The 20,314-nt window shown below is 44.9% G+C and overlaps 1 protein-coding gene across 8 annotated transcripts in view; it reads right to left on the bottom strand.

Moving 5' to 3' along the window:
• STXBP5L (syntaxin binding protein 5L) overlaps nucleotides 1–20,314 on the bottom strand; it is a 504,619-nt gene that overhangs the window by 73,268 nt on the left and 411,037 nt on the right. For 4 of the 8 annotated variants that reach the window (XM_082247637.1, XM_082247640.1, XM_082247639.1 and 1 more), the window contains one exon: nucleotides 6,198–6,248. The exons of the other annotated variants lie outside the window; for them this stretch is intronic. In XM_082247637.1, coding sequence (XP_082103763.1) covers nucleotides 6,198–6,248 — 51 coding nt within the window. The remainder of the gene's footprint in view (nucleotides 1–6,197; nucleotides 6,249–20,314) is intronic. 8 annotated transcript variants of the gene reach the window in all.

The raw sequence follows: 20,314 nt of genomic DNA, 5'->3' as shown, positions 1-20,314 counted from the left end.
GAAGGGTTTCCGGGGGCCTGATAAAAAAATCTAAATTCACTATACAGCCCCCCCCCCCCAAGTGGTCCATTGATGGGTTTATGGGGGTCTGTGAGGTTCAGAGGAAAAGAAAAACCTGCATTCATTATACAGCCAACCCCCCCCCCCCAAGTGGTCCATGAATTTGTTTCAGGGGGTCTGGTAAAAAAAAAAATCTACATTCACTATACAGCCTCCAGGACCCTTCCCCCCTAAGTGGTTCAAGGATGGGTTTATGGAGGGGCTGTGAGGGTCAGATGAAAAAAAAAAAAAACTACATTAACTATACAGACACCATCCCCACCCCTTGTCCCAATCTATGGTTTCCCACTCAAAGAAATTGACGAAAACAGACCCTGCTAATAGTGCTGGCTGCTAAGCATCTCTTGACTCATTGTCAGCCCATGTTTACCTTTTAAATCTGTATCGTCGTTATATGCACAACAGCCATCTTGTGCCCCTCCCTAATAGTAAGTGCTAATTCTCATTTTCTACTAGTAGTAGCAGTAGTAGTAGCAGAGTTATTAAAAGTAATCGATCTGAGCAGAATTAAAATTGTTTTGTTTAAGTTGCACAAGATGATTGTATTTCATTTTTGTAATGAGTGGCCATTACTTTTTGCAGGAGTAAGCTTTTGTTAAAGTAGAACTATAGGAACAACTTTTTTTTATTTTGCATAGAGTAAGGGTTATAACCCCTGTAAGATTTTTTTTCCCCATCTGTGTACCATTGTTGAGATTTCCCATCACTTCCTGTCCCATAGCCAAACAGGAAGTGAGAGAAAATCCCTGCAAATTAAGAGAATTCATTGGGGACCCCCAGGTCACCAGAACTAGTCTCCTCATTGGAAGATTTCCTTTCTATAACTTTTCTGGGGACAGCTAAAATTTGGGATTTTCTTTACTTTCACTTTCAATGATAATGGTAGACATGACAAATAGAATGGGTAAATCTCCCTATAAAGCACACACACAGCAATAAAAACTGACAGGTGTTCTAATCCCTCTCCACTCTGTTCATAACTATATATAAATAAAAAAGGTTTTGCCTTTAGTTATAGTTTAAGATGTTTTACTTTATTCAAACTTTGTGTATCTCATACTATGTATGAGGCAATCAAATACAAAAAATAAATAAAGTGCATGCAAAGTTGTGTTTATGTGAATAATCCTGGGAAGGGCGTCCACATTCTTAAAGGGGTCCATGACAAAAAAAAGTTAAGAACCACTGCTCTAGAAGAATACTAGGCATGGGTAATGGCTAGCAGATTGGATGAGGAACATTGAAATTAAAAAATGGACTTAAAGTTTAGATGAAGTATACTAGAGTGGAGAAGAAGGGATGACGAACACTAGATTTGGATAAAGGCTGACCAACTGAATGAGGAATACTATTGGTGGGTAAGGCAGGCAGTCTGAAAGAAAAATACTTATGGTGATAACTGGTGCATTCAAAAAAATAGATTATGCATAAGTGCTCATGAACATCGGCCTCAGGGTAACGGTTGGTAGACTGAATGATGCATATTAGGGATTAGATAATGACTAGAAGACTGGATGAAGAACAGTAGACTCTTAAGTAACAACATGCAGAAGGCCACAGGAAACAGAACATATACTAGACTGTTTAATTCCATGAGAAGCTGGGCTGAGAGTAAAAACAAGCACTTCAAAAACATTAAAAAAAGGAACATGAGGAACATTAGACTTGAAATAAGGGCCTGACCATTATGGATGAGCATTGTGTACAAGTAATCACATTTTTGTGGCTACTAGACTGTGGACAGATTCTTTGCTAAAAAAACACCAGACTGGGGGGGAAGAAAACACAATACTATAAGGAACACTCAATTTTGAGTAAAACAGGCACTCTGAGGGGGGGGGGGGGGGGCACTAGGAGTAAGGGCTGGTTGTCTGGTACACTAGCCTAAGAGTAAGAGCAGGTATTGTGGGGAGGCACAATAGGCTAGGAGTAAGGGTTGATGGTCTAGAGAAGGTATACTAGACTGGGGGTAAGGGCTCGCAGCCTGGAGAAGGTATACTAGGCTAAGGATATGAGCTGGTAGTCTGGAGGAGGTACACCAGACTGGGAGTAATAGCTGGTAGTTTGGAGGAAGTACAGTAGACTAAGAGTAAGAGAGCTGGTAGTCTGGAGAAGGTACACTAAACTAGGAGCAAGGTACAGTAGTCTAGAGGAGGTATGCTAGACTAGGGGTAAGAGCTGGTAGTCTAGAAGAGGTACACTAGACTAGGAGTAAGCGCAGGTAGTCTAGGGGAGGTATACTACACTAGGAGTAAGAATTAGTAGTTTGGAGGAAGTACAGTAGACTAGCAGTAAGAGGTGGTAGTCTGGAGAAGGTACACTAGACTAGGAATAAGGGCTGGTAGTCTAGAGAAGGTATACTAGACTAGGAGTAAGGGCTGTAGTCTATAGGAGGTATACTAGACTAGGAGTGATGTCAGGTAGTCTAGAGGAGGTAAACTAGACTCAGAGTAAGGGCTGGTAGTCTGGAAAGTAAAACACAACTGGGTAAAGGCTGCTACTCTGGATAAGGAATATTGGATTCTGGATAAAAAGGCTAAAGGCTAGCATTTTGCATGAGGACCACAAGCCTCTGGGTAAGGCTGGTAGTCTGGAGGTGGAACACTAGATTCAATGAACTGGCAGACTGGAGAAACACTAGTCTGTGGAAAAGGGCTGTTACACAGAGTGCTAGAATGAGGTTAAAGTGTATGTAGAACACAAACTTGTTTTTCTACGAAGGTAAGGGACGCATTCCGATGATGTCACAAAATCCGTAAGTTTATTTAATAGCACATACCATGTCCTTCAGCTCCTAACATGTTTCGCCCATCCAGGCTTAGTTATAGAGACTATAAGCAGCTTGATGCAACCAGGTTCCATGTTTACTATAACAAACTTTTTTTGTTTTGAATAGAGTAGGGAAGAGTTAAAAATCCAAATCAGGGTTTTTTTTTTTTTTTTTTTTTTATTTCTTTCTGTGTCCTCCCTGGAAGATTTCCTTTCACTTCCTTTCCTGGTGACAAAGCAGGAGGTTATAGGAAATTGTATAGAAGAGCGGGAAATTCTCATCTCAGTTGTTACCAAAACACCTGTCCCTAGTTTTCCCCTCACCTCTTGCTATGGTAGCAACTGTAACATTTTGATTTTCCTTTTGCTTTCTGTCTCAATGGCAATGGTCACCAGAACAAATAGAAAGAATACATCTCCCCAGCAAGTACACAGACAGTAAAAGCTGAAAAAAAGGTTCTTAGCCACTCTATCCAAAAGTGTAAAAAACAATATTTTGCCTTTACATATACTTTAATAGTATGCATTTCTCTCATGCAGATAGGAAGGCTATATACGTAGATCTCCTTCCCCTTTAAATGGCAAGATGGTCCACTCACTTATCTGGGCATCAACTTAACAGCCAAGGCACGTGACCTATTTAACGCTAATTTCCCACCTCTCCTACATGCAGTAAAAGAGGACTTAAAGACTTGGTGTAAGGACCAATTTACTTGGTTAGGAAGGATTAACATCCTAAAGGTGACAGTCCTTCCAAAATTCCTGTTTTTTTTTTTTTTTTCAAATGGTCCCTATAAAAATACAGAAGGAGTATTTTCTTCAGGTTCGTCAGGAATTTACCACGTTTGACTGGAATGGTAAGCCTCCATGCTTATCTTACAACCTCATATGCCATACTCAGGTGACCGTAGGTCTGGGTCTTGCAAATCTTTAATTTTCAGGCTAACGCACTAATGCGTATTGACAATTGGAATCATAATGTCCATGATAAACGTAGGGTTCCTCTGGGGAAAACCCTAGCTGGCCGTAATTTGGCACATGCACCCTGGCCTAACAGAGCCAATAGTGGGCTACTGAATTCCCTATCATCTCTCTTTCAGGGTATTATGGCAATCTGGGACAATCTTTGAACAAGGAATATAACTTAGCTTAGTTTCCATCACCAGTTTCTCAGTTTAATGGTTTCCCCCCCTGGGGAACATCTGGCATTTTTCAAGTCCTGAGGGGCCACCGAGATTAGGTGCTTTCAGCTTATGAAGGGTTCTGACCCGCAATCCCTATCAGATCTCAGACAAGAGTGGGGCACAACTGCACTGGATGAATGGAAATATATTCAACTGCACACTTTCTACAGGAGCCTGATAGGCCAGGTACCATACCGATACACTATTTTTTTCATTTGAGACTTTGTGCCCAGATAGGGAAAATCTCACATGACTACTTTCTAGGCTATATAAATTATTGTTGGAATTTCCTCCCCACATGGTACTCTGCTACATTAGGGAATGGGAGAAGGAATTGTGCCATAGTCTATTGGAGAGTAGAATAGATAAATTTACTGAATTGGACAGGAGTCTTACTACAAACTTCTATCACATTGGTATAGGGTCCTGTATAAATTATCCCATGTATTTACATTGGCATTCAAACTCTGTTGGAGAGGGCGTGGGCAGAAAGGCACATTCTTACTCCTTTGGTGGGAATGCCCCCTTATTAAACTGATTGGGTAAAAGTATGGTACAGCTGGTCCTCGGGTTACAAACAAGATAGGGACTGTAGGTTTGTTCTTAAATGTTTTTGTAAGTCGGAACAGGTACATTTTTTAAATGTAGCTCCAGCCAGAAGAATAATTTTTATGTTTTTTGGATAGCATATAGAAGGGTTAACACCCCTGTACCATTTGTTTAGTTGTCTCTACCCCTGTTCAGAAGATTTCACCTCCCTTTCTGTCCCTGTGACAATTGGATTTTGAAAATTTTGGGTTGTTGTGGAAACAAGGATTAGTAATAAAGCTTCAGTGGAGACACTTTTTTCCCATGAGAACTCTTACAGGAGTAAATTTCCCTTCGTAGGGCTAGATTTCCTCTCCCTTCCGGTTTTCTCCCTCTGTTTGTAAGTCGGATGTTTGTAACACGGGGACAGCCTGTACCTGATTGTCAGTTACCCAACATCAGTTTGGAGCTGATCCTCTCCCAATACTATTCCATGACACGCATTTATATCTGTGGGCTCCTAAAAGCCATCATTGGTTTCCCACCTTCTGAACGCTGGTAAGAGCTTTATACCACTACAATAGAAATCCTGGTTGGTCCCTACAGTCAAGGAGTGGCTACTGAAGTTACAAGAAATACAGTGTACAGAGGAGAAAAGCGACCAACGTTCAGATAACTATCACAAATTCTACGGGATCTGGGCATTATGGAGAGATTTCAGTTCCTTTGATTTATATAACCAACTAACGCTATGACAATGTGAGTTTATGTGTGCGAGATTTTGGCCTACGCACTTCTTCATAGCTGTAGGTTAGGCTGTGTGATACCACAGTTTTTTTTTCTTATTTTCTTTCTATGGAAGGAATGGGTTTTCTCACCCCACTCCCCCTCTTTCCCTCTTCCTATCTTTTTGCTTCACCCACACTTCTTTCAAGCCTCTTCCTTTTTGAGGAGTGCTAGCTTGTGGATAAGGGTAGGAACTTTGCACAAGGATTACTAGGCTGTGAATAAGAACTTTCAGTTTGGAGGAGGAGGAATGATAGATTTAAGATAAGGGGTAGTAGTTTGGAGAAGTGCTGGTACAGTATATAAGAAACTCCAAACTGAAAAGACTAGCAGACCATGAACCTATCACTGCATAGTTTTAGTAACTTTTAAGCAAACACACAAATGCATCATTCATCTTCAAGATATACTTTACACAAATTCTGTATCCTTGGCCATACAATCTACTATCCCTATCCTTGCAACTCTTTCTAGAACATGAACATCATTCCAACACTAAATCTGCCCGGAAATGTCTAAATATAATACAATTTTTTTTTTTTTTTTTACTATGTGAGACTTTGAGGGTGATATTGTTGGAGTTAAAGAATAAGTGCAGTGAAGAGCATTTACTGAAATGGCAATGAGCATGTTGACATCTTACTGATTTCTCCCAATGTGTGTCTGCTTGCAAAATGGTATACAAATGTGGTCACAGGAAATGAGGGTCACACAAGCGGGGATGCCAGATGCTGCCAACAGAACTGCATGGAACGAGAAGTCTCCGCCAAGCACTGGAAGACCTCGGGAGTCTCATGGGCTGGTCGGTAAAAATGCTTTTGCTAAATGGAAGTGAGGAAGCTTAAAACTGTTGGCTTTCGCCTACCGTACCAAGATCAGTCTTAAGATCTGTTGGCAGACTTAACTTTCTTGATCCTTTAACTGAAACAACAGAAAAAGGAGAAAGGTCATTATTAAATGCCAAAGAAAATCCCAGAACAAAAAAAAAAAAAAAAGACATTCTGTTGGGGAAAAAAAAATAAGGCTGCAGGACACACAGAGGCGAAAACAAGACCACCCATATCACATCAACACAATTGGTTTCCATCGGGCACAAGCATTAGAAGGTCACGCAGCCTCTACGGGCACATTGCCTATCGACTCTGTCAAAGCAACTTGAGTACTTGGCTTTTATATCCACAAGGCTGTAGATACAACTTCATGTTACATTTGCTTGAGAGCTACAAGAAACACCTCCTCGATGCACCTCTGACCTTGGGTTATGGATGGCTGGGAGCTGAATTCTATAAAAAGAAGCCTCTAATGGTTGCTATAGCATGAGATGCTGGATAGAGGTCAGGCCATGTTAAAGCTGTCCATGATGCTGCTTTACTGTTGCAAAGTGAGTGTCTTCTTTTTTTTTTTTCTGATTGAACAATGGCAGCAAGTAGAAGAATAATAAGAGCTGTAAATGTTAATGCAGAGTCTGACATTCTTCCATAGCAGTAAAACATTTTTTCCTGACAGACTCCATGGCAGCATACGTATCGGGTTTGGCCCCGCCTCCAAACCTACCCATAGGACCTCACTCCCATAAATCTTTGCTCCTGTTCAGCACACGTGTTCTTTTTTTGTCCTCCAAAGGATTACCTGATATCCTACCTGAAGATGGATTCCGGGTGATGGATGGCTCTACCTGTCGGGTATGGAGCTCTCCAATAAGCCCCAGCTGCTGCGGGGTATGGAGGAGGGGCGAAGATGTAGCAGCCTTGGCCAAAAAGCCCAGCTGCTGCGGGTGGCCGGTACCCTTGAAAGAGATAAGTCCGGTGTGCATCCATCCCTGGTGGTCTGCGGTTCGTGAGTACACTCCATGGCAGCTATGTTATATGCTTATATTTGCCTTTGTTTATATGTTTTTTCTCTTACCTGGTCTTTCCTGCCTTCCCTGGTGGCTAGTGGTCCGGGGCCGGTCAGCGGTTCACTTCCTGACCGGCCGCCGGTGCGGTGCGCTACTGCGCATGTGCGGCGCCTCCAGAACGAGGCTTGGTTCTCGCGCGTGCGCAGTAAGAGCGCGGCGCATGCGCAGTGAGTTGGCGTCGGCGGCGAGCGCTGATGACGTCTCCAGGCGCCATATTTAAACCCCAGAACTGTCAGCAGTGTTGTGTTTATACACACTGCTGATACTGGGTGTTCCATACTCCGCATCTGATCGGTTTTTGGACGCCTGCTGTTCGTTGCCGCTCTGCCTGCTAACCTCTGGTTCTTGGTGAGTACTGGCCCCAGTTTGGGAGCCTTCCCCCCCCTCCTCTTTTGCTGGTTTTCTGACATTGCTGTCCGGCTCATTCTTGTAGGTCAGCATCAGAATGGAAGCTACTTTGCCCTCCGGTGGTCAGCCCGCCCCTAACAGGTATTTGGGGCTTCTTAGTGGGGCTGTGGGTTATAGGGGGTGGGGGTAGGAACTCAAGTGTTCCTAGCTTCCTGTCTGTTTTTTTCTGTTTTTTCTCTTGTTCACAGCCCTCCTCGTTCAGAGACTAGGCACTCTTCTCAAAGAAGTGAAAGACGCTCAAGCTCTCGCCACCGGCACTCTACAGGAAAGTCCCGTTCGGGCTCACATCATCAAAAATCATCTACTTCAGCCAGCCACGCACGGAGACCTGACAAAGCAGGTTGCAGAGGCTGTGGCGCTAGTGTCCCGGAGAGGAAGCTTTTCTGTGATAGATGTTTCTCCCAGGCTGCGGGAGAAAGGGATACTTCCGATCAGCGCATTGAGGCTTTGGTCAAGAGAGTGGTTAAGGACTCTTTGGCAGAGTTGGGTGTCAGTCGTTCTCAAGACACTGCAACGGCTTCCCCAAGCCCCTCCCCTGTAGCACTACAGGTACAGGAAGATTTCGAGTCAGCCCACACAAGCCATCAGTCGATGCTCTTGTCAGGTAGCGACTCTGAAGATGAGGATCCCTGCTTGGGTTTTGAATATACCTTGGTGCCTTCCCTGGTTAAAGCGGTCAGAGAGACCTTAAATTGGGAGGAGTCAGCTGTTCCCCCTCCCAAGCAGAAGAAGTACTTTAAACAGCTCAATAAGGAGCGTGTTAATTTTCCCTTCCTGGGAGAGTTGGGTGAAATCATCTTGGAGGAGTGGAAAAAGGTGGAACGTAAGAATTCCTTAGTATCCAAGATGGCTAAACTTTACCCCTTCAAAGAGGATGATGTGAAACATCTTGAGTCCCCTCCCCTAGTTGACGCAGCAGTCATGAGACTGGTCAAGCACGTGACCCTTCCCTTAGAGGATACGGTCTCATTTAAAGACCCGTTGGACCGAAGGATGGACTCTGATTTGAAGAGAATCTACCTTACAGCAGGTATGGCCTGTAAGCCAGTCCTGGCTTTGGCTGCTCTATCCAAGGCCATGGAGTCTTGGGCTGATGTGGTAGACGAATCGGTCAGATCTGTTTCGGAGGAGGTGGCCAGAAGCGCTCCAATCCAGGAGCTTAGGCTGGGCGCGTCGTTCCTTGGGGAGGCTTCCATAGACTTGATCCGTCTATTGGCAAGAGTTATGCTGTCCTCGGTCACAGCTAAGAGAGCTCTTTGGCTCCGCCCTTGGGTGGCGGATCCGGCATCAAAGCAAGTTTGGTGCCGTATTCCCTTTGAGGGGTCCTCCCTTTTCGGGAATAAACTGGACGAGGCCATAACCCGGGCTACAGGCGGTAAGTCTGGGTTTCTTCCCCAGGATCGGCGCCAGTTCAACGTCAAGAAAGGACAGCCTACCAGAAAATTTGTGCCTGACCGGGCCAGGGAAGCTCGTTCTTATAGACCTGGTCGGGAGTTCAACCGGAACTGGAGATCCAGACAGTCTTCCAGGAAGACGACAAAGAATGTCTCCTCTGGGGACCGCGAGCCCACTAAGTCCTTTTGAAGGTGGGCCCGCTCAGACATGTCGGGTGGGTGCACGTCTACGCTCCTTCCGACATGTCTGGGCGGCTTCGATTCGGGACCCCTGGGCCGTCAGGACGGTGTCTTCAGGCCACAAGTGGGTCTTCAAGGAGAGGCCAGGCTCAAGGTTCCTGCCTACTGCCATACCATGTCTAGAAGAAAGGCGTCAGATTTTGTTTTCTTACGTCGAAGCTCTCATTGCTCAAGGGGCTGTCATCTCCGTTCCAGAGTCAGAGCGAGGCCAAGGAATATATTCTCCGCTCTTTCTGGTCCAAAAGAAGAACGGATCATGGAGACCAGTAATAGATTTGACCTTCTTGAACAAATTCATAAAAAAAGAAAGGTTCAAAATGGAGACCCTGTTGTCCATACAGCAGTCAGTCCAGCCGGCAGATTGGATGGTGTCCATCGACTTGAAAGACGCCTACTTTCATGTCCCTGTGGACGAAGATTTTCAAAGGTTTCTCCGGTTCGAAGTGGGAGGATTACATCTTCAGTTTATCTGTCTCCCATTCGGGCTCTCAACATCTCCACGGACCTTTTCAAAAATCTTATTGGCCGTGGTAGCCCTACTGAGATTGAAAGGTATCCGTCTTCACCACTATTTGGACGATCTACTCCTGTTGTCCCAAGACAGAGACCAACTATTAGTTCATCTGGAGCAGGTCGTGTCCACTCTCCAGAAGTTTGGTTGGTTACTCAACAAGGAGAAGAGTCACCTGATTCCAACTCAGTCCCTGATCTACTTGGGCGCTCTGTTCGACACAGAGAAGGCGACTATCTCTCTTCCAGAGGAAAAGATAGGGACTCTCCGAGACAGGATTCGCTTTGCCCTCTCATCCTCTCATCTTCAGGCACGTCAATGTCTGAAGGTGATCGGGACTATGGTCGCAGTAGTCCCCATGGTGAAGTGGGCCCTGTGGAGGATGAGACCCTTTCAGAAGGGATTCCTTCAGCAATGGGATACGTGGCATCTGGATCAACGCATCTTCCTAACCCCTTCAATGAGAGCGAGTCTTCCTTGGTGGCTATGCAGAGACCACCTGCTGAACTGCCACTCTCTGAAACCAGCTCCGTGGGTAGTGGTTACCTCGGACGCCAGCAACATAGGCTGGGGTGCCCACTGTCTGTCGGAGGTGGCACAGGGCAGGTGGGAGTTTTCCACTCGAGGAATAGTATCCAACATACTAGAACTCCGAGCAGCATTCCAAGCTCTTCGAGCATTTGCTCACCTGACAAAAGACCAACCTGTCATGCTGCGCCTGGACAACACCTCAGCAGTGGCATACATCAGGAAACAAGGGGGTACACGCAGCTGGTCCCTATTGAGGGAAGTGGAGCCGATTATGTCCTGGGCACAGAAAAATCTCTCGAATCTTTCAGCGGTTTATGTTCCAGGAGTCCAGAATGTCAAAGCAGACTTCTTGTCCAGAGTGGATCTGGACAACAACGAGTGGTCCCTTCACAAGGAAACGTTCGACTGGATCCTAACATTGGGGTTTTCTCCAGAGGTAGATCTCTTCGCCTCCCCCTGCAATCACAAACTGCCGAAGTACTACTCAAGATTCAGAGATCCACAAGCATCAGGGATAGATGCACTCTCGGATCAGTGGAGATTCCACAGGGCATACGCCTTCCCACCAATTCCGATTGTGTTGCAGTTCCTTCGGAGACTCAGGTCGGAGCCAGTGGAGGTAGTGGCGGTGATTCCCTTCTGGCCGAACAGGCCATGGTTTCCCCTTCTGACGCTACTCAGTGTCCAAGATCCAATCCCGCTACCCTTCAGACCGGACCTGTTGTCCCAGGGGTCTGTACTCCATCCATGCCCAGACCGTTTACATCTCAAGGTCTGGATGTTGAGAGGAGGAGGTTACAGGCTTTAGGCTGTCCAGAAACGGCAATCTCGACACTACTTAGTGCTAGAAGAAGCTCAACGAACAGGGTGTATCAGAGAATCTGGGAAAAATTTTCTGCACAACTGAATACAAGGCCTGATCCTCAATCTTCAATTAAGATCCAGGATGTATTGAGCTTTCTCCAATCAGGACTGGATTTGCCTCTATCAGTGAGTTCGCTCAGAGTCCAGGTCTCGGCTATTTCTGCTTTTACAGGGATCTCCTGGGCCACTCATGCCCTAATTCGTCAGTTCTTCCAAGGGGCAGTGAGAATCAGACCTCAGAGAAAACCCAGGTTTCCCAAGTGGGATCTGCCACTAGTTCTGGATTTCCTGGCGAGTCAAATTCAAGACATGTTTGATTCTTTGACCATAAGAGAGCTTACACTGATAACAGTGTTTCTGGTGGCTATAACCTCAGCAAAAAGAGTGTCGGAAATTGGGTCCTTTGGGACACAAGAGCCTTTCTTAACCTTTTTTCCTGACAGAGTGGTGCTCATCCCCATGCTGGATGCGAGACCAAAAAGGACCTCTGTCTTCCATGAAAACATAGAAACAGTATTACCAACCTTTAGACAGGAAGAGGAAGAATCTTCGGTTCATCCGCTGGATGTTGGAGAGTGTATTAAGAGATATTTAAATGCCACTTCCTCTTTCAGAAAATCAGAACATCTTTTCGTTACCTTTTATGGAAAAAACAAAGGTTCAAGAGCCTCGACGAGATCCATTTCCTCTTGGATCATCCAGACCATCCAGTGGGCTTATAGGGCTAAGGGCTTGACCCCTCCAGCAGTAGTTACAGCTCATTCGACGCGGAGCATCTCTACCTCCTGGGCAGTATCCAGACATGTGGCTCCTGAAGTCATTTGCAGAGCAGCATCGTGGTCCTCTATTAACACTTTCTTATCCCATTACTGTGTTGAGCCAGCGGCTCTTTCTTCTGTGAATTTTGGTTTGCAAGTCCTGTCTGTTTGACAAAATGCATTAAAACTTTTCTGTTCAGCACCTGCCCACCCTGTGTGTACGGCGAGTTATTTCCCGATACGTATGCTGCCATGGAGTCTGTCAGGAAAACGGAAAATTTATATCAAATACTTACCGTAATTTTCCTTTCCTGATGGACTCCATGGCAGCAGGAGTTCCCTCCCGGATTTCTGTGGAGGATAGTTACAGAACACGTGTGCTGAACAGGAGCAAAGATTTATGGGAGTGAGGTCCTATGGGTAGGTTTGGAGGCGGGGCCAAACCCGATACGTATGCTGCCATGGAGTCCATCAGGAAAGGAAAATTACGGTAAGTATTTGATATAAATTTTCCGTTTTTATACACTGTGTGGAAAAGCACTTTAGGGACTTTACATTTCCTTCGATCTACAAAGGGATTCGGCTTAACTCACCAGTCAGACTGTGTAACATAGAATGAAAGATAAGGACAGGTTAATTTTATTTACCAGATAATGGATAAATGATGCTGACTGAAATTGCACTGCCCTTAAAAGGATACTCAATCAAAAACTGATTTTTTAACTTTTGCTAGTGGCTTTTGGACACATGGCCATCACTGGAAGGGAGCAGAATATCGTCCAGCAAAGATATTGTAAGTCGTTCAAGTCTTCAGCTTCTCTCTACTTACCCGAAACTTACCCAAAAGAGTTTAACAGAACTTTAGATCAACAATGGAGTATAGGTTTTCATTCATTTGTATACAGGAAGGGCTGCGGGAAATTTTCTTGCCTTCCCATATAACAAGAAGGACGTTGATGTTCTTTGGAAAAATGGGACAATGTCTGACTGTAAGACTCCAACCAGAAGCTATACATAGTCGTACCTAGTGTTGCCCACCGTCATTGGTCCTGGTATCCACAGGAGTATGCTACCTGAGCAATTTGCTGAGGGTTACGTTCAAGTTCAATAGACCTCTCTAGAGATAGAAGGTCAACAACATCTGGTAAGTGCTCTTGATACTAGAGGTGGAGGTTTTGCATAAGAAGGCTTCATGTTGCTGCTGGTGATGGATAATGGATTCATGAACTTTTAAAGAATTTCTACTAATTCACGTGGACTTTACTACACTATATATTTTTAGTTTTTTTTCTTTCTGATATTTTGTCACTGTGATTTACTGTCAGCCTTGCGCAGCTCTGATATATGTATACAGTAAATGCCAGTGACGGGAAAAGGTTGCCAGTAAAAAATATGGCTGTGACGCTCGGCTCCGGAGTTGGCTGAGACCATCCGAGTGCCTACTACAGTGTGTTCGGGTGTTGCTGGCAGGGGGCGAGGCTGGCGGAGGTGGTGCCTGTGCATGTGTCATGTGATATCATGGTGCAAAGGAGCCGAGCGGAGTGGCTGGAACCTTGTGTGCAGGTCTGCGGGACGGGAGCAAGGAGAGCCAGGAGCGGGACTGTTGGTGCTGTTGGGACTGAAAGGACCACCTGGCGTGGAGAGAGACTGTTACAGGAGGGGAGGGGATGTGCCGTGACTAACTCAGGAGGGGATGTCCCGTGACGGTGAGTTATCATCTGTGCTGCTGCACACTGCTTCCGGTATCACTGTGAGAATCAATTGTATGTGTGTGTGCGCCCATTCTAATTTCTTGCCCACCAGAGTCCTGTTCTGGAGCTACTTACTTACTGTATGGAAAATAAAATAAAAAATACTTTGATTTTCAATACATACTTACCTGTAAAATCAGTTTCCTGAAGTACATCATGGAACACAGAGCCATAAATCATAACATATGGGATGTCCCAAAGCAATGCATCCGAGGGGAGGGGGCAGACATGGGAGTAGGTCACACATGTGCAAGTCACAAGCAAGTCTCAAGTCTTAACCTTCAAGTCTCAAGCAAGTCCCAAGTTACTGTGGCGAAAAGCAAGCAAGTCAAGTCGAGTCCCTGCTAGAAGTCAAGCAAGTCAAATCAAGTCATTTATTTTGGTCAAGTCACAAATCAAGTCAAAATACTGATCTACCCCAATTTTCACCTTTAAATCAGTTAAAAGTCAGTGGTCAGGAAAGGTTTTGTTTTATTTTCAACGTTAACAAAAGTGCTTAGTGCTTTTTTCTTGGCATATTAAACAAACACTTTTAATGCCCAAACAGCTCAAAATCCTTCGTCTGGTCATGTTTCAACAACACAGTCACTAAAAACATGTTAAGTATTTCCATTGTTAAACAGTCAGTGACCTAAAAATTAGAACACACTGAGGTGTTTTAAGTGACTGTGGTGTCGGAAACATAACAGACACATTCATTTTGCTTTAACACATCTTGAGAAAATGCAAATATTTAATAACTTAAAAAAGTAAAGTCATTTCGAGTCATATGTCTAAAATCAAAGTCAAGTTTTAAGTCATGAATACCAAGTCAAAGTCAAGTCGAGTCTTTTATTAATTTAGTCAAGCAAGTCTCAAGTCCTCAAACTGGTGACTTAAGTCAAGTCATATGACTCAAGTCCCCCACCTCTGCGAGGGGGACACCAAAAATACCGCCATCAGACCACAAAAAGGATTACACCGCTGCCTGCAGAACACTGGGGCCAAATGCAGATTCCCCCTGGGTCCCAACATCCACTCGATAGAAACAAGTGAACGTATGCACCGATGACCAGGTCGCAGCCTTGAAAATCTAAGCCATAGAGGCTTGATAGCGAAATGCCCAAGAGGCACCTACTCCTCTTGTATAATGTGCCTTTACAGGAAAAGGTGGAACCTTCCCTTCTAAATCATACGCCTGGGTAATAACCTGGCGAATCCAAAGAGAAATCATAGACTTAGATGCTGCCAACCCTTTCCTGGGCCCTTCTGGCAGCACAAACAAGAGATCGGTTTCACAAATCTGAGCTGATCTTTCCAAGTAAAACTTAAGTGCACGCATTACATCAAGAGAATGCAATAACTTTTCCTCCTCTGAGTGAGGATCTGGAAAAAAGGAAGGTAGTATAATGTCCTGATTCAAATGTCTTCACCTTGGGCAAAAAACCTGGGTGTGGATGTAAAATCACCCTATTTTGATGAAAATTCAAGAATGGCTCTTTACAAGAAAGAGCTGCTAGTTCCGATACCCTTATAGCCGAAGTTATCGCAATCAAAAAGACCAGTTTCCTGGTCAGAACAACAAGGGGAACCTGCCCCATGGGCTCAAAAGGCTGTTTTTGTAAAACTACCAGCACCAAATTTAAATCCCAAGGATATAATGGTGGCTTCACAGGTGAAAGCAAACGTAACATTCCCCGGACGAAGGTAAGCGATCGGTTCTTTGTAGAAAACCGATAAGGCTGAAATTTGCCGCTTATTCGTGCTCAAGGCTAATTTCATAACTGCCCCTGCTTGAAGCAAAGCTAGAATTCTCCCGATTATACAATTGCGGGGATGCCATTTCCTGGCTTCACATCAGGCAATGTAGGATTTTCAGACCCTGTAATAAATGCTTCTAAAGCATTTATCAGGGTACAAACTGTAGGGCCAGATACACCCCGCTTCAAGAACATGGCTGCAATAGCCAAGCCGTCAAATTTAGAGACTGTAAAGCAGGGTGGAATATCGGGCCTTGAGAGAGTAGGTCCGGACGCAGTGGAAGGGCCCAAGGTCTTGTCACTGCCAACCTTTGGATTTGTGCATACCAAAACCCTCCTCGGCCATGCCAGAGCTACCAGGATTACTGGTTTCCCCTCTATCAGGATCCTGCGCAACAGACGCGGTATCAGCTGCACCAGAGGAAAGGCATAAATTAGGGAATACTCCGTCCAAGGGGTCACTACAGCATCCACTCTGACTGCAAGTTGATCCCTGGTCCTGGACACAAATCTCTTTAACTTGTTGTTGAACCTGGATGCCAATAGATCTATGTCTGGCACCCCCAGCGTAGGCAGATTGATTGAAAAATTTCGGATGTAAGGACCATACCCGTGGAAACATCTGTTAGCAGCTCAGAAAATCTGCCTGCCAGTTCACTATTCCTGGAATAAAAACTGCTGTCAGACATGGCACAAACTTCTCTGCCCAGGACAGGATGATATCCACCTCTTTCTGGGCTGACTGATTGTGCCTCCTTGATGGTTGACATAAGCCACAGACATGGCATTGTTGGATTGCAGTATATAAAAGTTTTGGTGCAAAGCACCAGTTCCCTGCGCTCAGAGAGGTGTATTCTCTTGTCCACCTCTATTGGGGTCTTGCAGCTGTTTCTGGAGCTATGGACACAACAACCAAGGAAAAATACTAAGGCCTTGCTGCCCCTTGAACGACCAGGGATGTCTGGAAACACTGTGAACAACAAACAAACATAGGGGCGCACCGGCCTAGTGCATTATCCTTTGGAAGGTTTATTTAAAAGAAAAGATTAAAAATACTCACAAACGAGTTCTTGAGGCTCTGAGGAAGAGGCTAAGCCTCGAAACGCATTAGCCATCACAAATTCAGGGGACGATTCCCCCTCGGATCCCTATGCTGAGGACTGCGTTCCTTATGGGATATGCTTTTATTAAGAACTCGTTTGTGAGTATTTTTAATCTTTTCTTTTAAATAAACCTTCCAAAGGATAATGCACTAGGCCGGTGCGCCCCTGTGTTTGTTTGTTTTTCACATTGTTGGATTGCACCCTGACAGGGTGACCTCGAAGTCTGGGTGTCCAGTATTTCAAAGCCCGACTGACTGCTTGGATTTCCAGAATGTTCATGGGGAGACCTTTCTCTACCCAAGACAAAATCCCCTGGACAGTGGCTTTCTCCAGAACCGCGCCCCACCCAGAGAGACTGGCATCTGTAGTCACCACTTTCCAGGTCACTGGAAGAAAGGATTTCCCCTTCTCCAGATTTCTGGTCAACAACCACCAATTAAGACTCTGATTGAATTGAGCATAGGGAATTGCCTCAAATGTGGACACCATCTTTCCCAATAACTTCATGCAAAGAAGTAAAGAAGTATATCTCAGCCTTACTTTGGACCTAACCAGATCCTTGAGGTCTGTGACCTTTCTTGTTGGCAAGAATACCATTGCCTGTACTGTGTCCACATGGAAAGCCAGATATTCGAGAGGCTGGACTGGCTGTAATGCTGACTTTGCCAAGTTCAGAATCCAACCCAGACATTCTAGGAACTGTAGTGTCTGGAAAACATTCCGGCTTAGAGTCGAAGCCGATCGATCTGTAAGTAATAGATCGTCCAGATATCCTATTACAGATAGCCCTCAGGAACTTAGAACAGCCAAAACTGGAGCTAGGATCTTTGTGAAAACTCTTGGAGCGGTAGCTAACCCGCAGGGTAGGGCCACAAACAGAAAATTACAGTTTTCCAATGCAAAGCGTAGAAACCCTTGATGAGCCTGGAATGTAGGCACATGAAGATATGCATCCTTGATGTCCATGGATGCTAGAAATTCCTCTCACTGCAGGGAGGCTATGACTGAACAAATTGACTCCCTACGGAAAGTACGAACGTTCAGAAACTGGTTTGGAGCTTTGAGATTCAGAATAGGTCTCACATCCCCGTTTGGTTTGGGGATTATGAACAGGTTTGAACCTTTCTTTCTTCGGAACCTCTGTTACCACTCTTTGGGCCCTCAGCTGGTCCAATACCAAAAAGAGAGATCTTCTTTTTAGGGGATCTGTCGGTATACTTGACCTTACGAACCGAGGATGTGGGAACACCCGAAATTCCAGTTTGTACCCTGGCGAGATGGTAGAGATAACCCAGTTTTCTTGCATCGCTTCCACTCAAACCTTCGAGAACTAAAGCAGCCTTCCCCCCACCCAAGTGAGTGGGGGCATCCCTTCACAGAGTAAGCTTAGAGGAAGACTTGGCTGATCTCTGGGCACAGGGCTTTTTCGGTCTCTGCCCTGAAGGCTTGGTTCCGGACCCGGATGGCTGAGGCCGTCGCCACCATCTGGAATTGGAAGCACTGGTAGTATGAGGAGTGCTGGGGATCTTAAAAGAGGGACGCTTGCTCTTTCTTTTTACAGGTAGCAAAGTACTCTTCCCCTCCGAGATCTTTTGGATAGACTTATCCAGATCATCACCAAAAAGGCTTTCTTCCTGAAAAGGGAAGCCAATCAGTCACTTGGTAATTCCGCAGACCAGCTCTTTAACTAAAGGATTCTGCGCAGATGCACTGTCATCAGAGCACACCGTGACATTTGCCGTATGGAGTCTGTAAGAGCATCAACTGCGAAACATAAAGTGCGAGGCAGATCTGACAGATCTTCCACAGACTCTCCTTCAGAAGGACCAGTCTTGGGCACTTGCTTCATACGGTCTTTTAAAGACTGACAAACTCCTATGGCTGCTACTGGTGATTGTATCGCAGATCATTCAACAGTAAAGGAGGCTTTCAATAAAGATTCCAACTTTTTATCTGCTGGATCTTTAAAAACCTGGGCATTATCCACAGGACAGGTTAAACTCTTGTTTACCGAAGAAATGGCAGCATCCACAGTGGATATATTCCATTTCTTAGGAAACTTTTCCTCCATAGGATACAATAGAGAAAACCTTTTAGGAGGAACGAAAATCCTATCAGGATGATCCCAATTATTATACATTACTTGTCCCAAGAGCGGATGTATGGGAAACGTTCGAGGACTATGAGGAGGGCGCAATGAGCCTAGAGAATAAAAAGAGACTACAGCCATCTCTAAGGGAGGAAATTTGTGTCCAGACCAAACAATTTCAGTAAGAGACTAAACTAACAATCTCTGGGTTTGAGAGGCTGATAAAGACTCCTCTGACCCTGACTCCCCAGAAGTGGAAACCTTAGCTTGACTTTCCATAGGGTCATCATCAGCTACTTCTTCAACATCCTCTGCAGAATCCTGAACTGATTCAGGGGGTGGCTCAGGTGACGGGAATCTATCACGTTTCCTTGTGATGCTGCAATCATTTTACCCTCAAGGCTGGCTAATGCCAATGACAAATCGTCCTTAGAGATGTAGGTTGCGGCAGAAGCACCTGGAGTAACTACTATGCCTAACAACTGTAAAGGCTCAGATTGGCTAGTCATCTCTGGCTCTTTAGGGGGAGTAGAGACAGAGGCTGCTGCTGCTCTGTGTCCCCTTCAGCCTCTGACAGAGGCTAGCATGTTGGAAACAGTTTCTTATAAATTGCGCCTATTTATGCTGTATTGTGGATGCGCGGCATGCTAAGTGGTGACCACGTGCACACCAATCGCCATCAAACACGCCCTCCATGCTGCGTACGCCTGTTTTAAAAAGGCGAAGATTTGCACGCGCGAATAGGCCTTCGTCACAGACACGCTATTGGGGGAGAAGATGAACATGCGGGCACTTTCGTGCCAAAGCGAAAACAACAACATGGGGTTAGAGCAGCTTAGGCTGAATTTGGTTTGTCACAGCTGACACCTTTCAGGTGATCAGCCCAGGGTAACAACAATGTGTCAAACAAATAAGCAAAGAAATAACATTTAAACAATCTTTGCATCAATCCCACAACTGCACAAGCTCATATTATCACAACTACCACAATTGGCACATTTAATCCCTGAGGAAAAGCCAAGCTTTCAACCAGATGTATTTTGCATAGCTTAACATTCATAGTCTCATGCAGAGACCCACATGGCACTCGGTCTCTGTTACCTTTTAAAGGGAACAGTGCATAATATTTAATTATATCAAAAAGAACTCAAGAGATCAGAACTCTGGTTCCTCCACACCAACTTGGTTAAACAATATCTTTGTGGAGCTACGTTTGTACACAGGGGCAAATTCAGGCTAGAAAAGGACCTTCCCCAATATGTTGGTTGAAGGTTGAAAATGTCTTTGCATGTTGTTGAAATTACCAGTATCTATTACTGGAAATAATAATTTGGAAACCTACCCACATACTTTTGGCCATAAAGCACAGCAGGTGCGGGAGAAAAAAAGTATCTCTTGGCAGTTAGAACAGTTCCAGTAAATGTGTTTTTATCTCTGAATTTAGCTGTTTTAAGACCGCATGATTGATCTGTTTCGTTAGCGTTCCACAGAAGAACTTATTCCTTGCTCTGCAGATAGGCTATGATTATAATAAACACATTTTCATCCAGCCTTATCTCCTGTTAATACAGTCTGACTATCTCTACTTCTGCATGCACCAATGCCTCAAAGAGTGAAATCTTCATATATCCGATTATCAGGCTTTCCAGTCTGCCCACGCTGGATTTCAACTGTCACTTAGCATTTCACATAGAGGGCCCTC

The sequence above is a fragment of the Pelophylax lessonae genome, assembly GCF_965119305.1.
Source record: "Pelophylax lessonae genome assembly, chromosome: 2".
Classification (NCBI taxonomy): Eukaryota; Metazoa; Chordata; class Amphibia; order Anura; family Ranidae; genus Pelophylax; species Pelophylax lessonae.
Note: the sequence above shows the minus strand (reverse complement) of the source record. Positions and strands in the feature narration are given on the sequence as shown.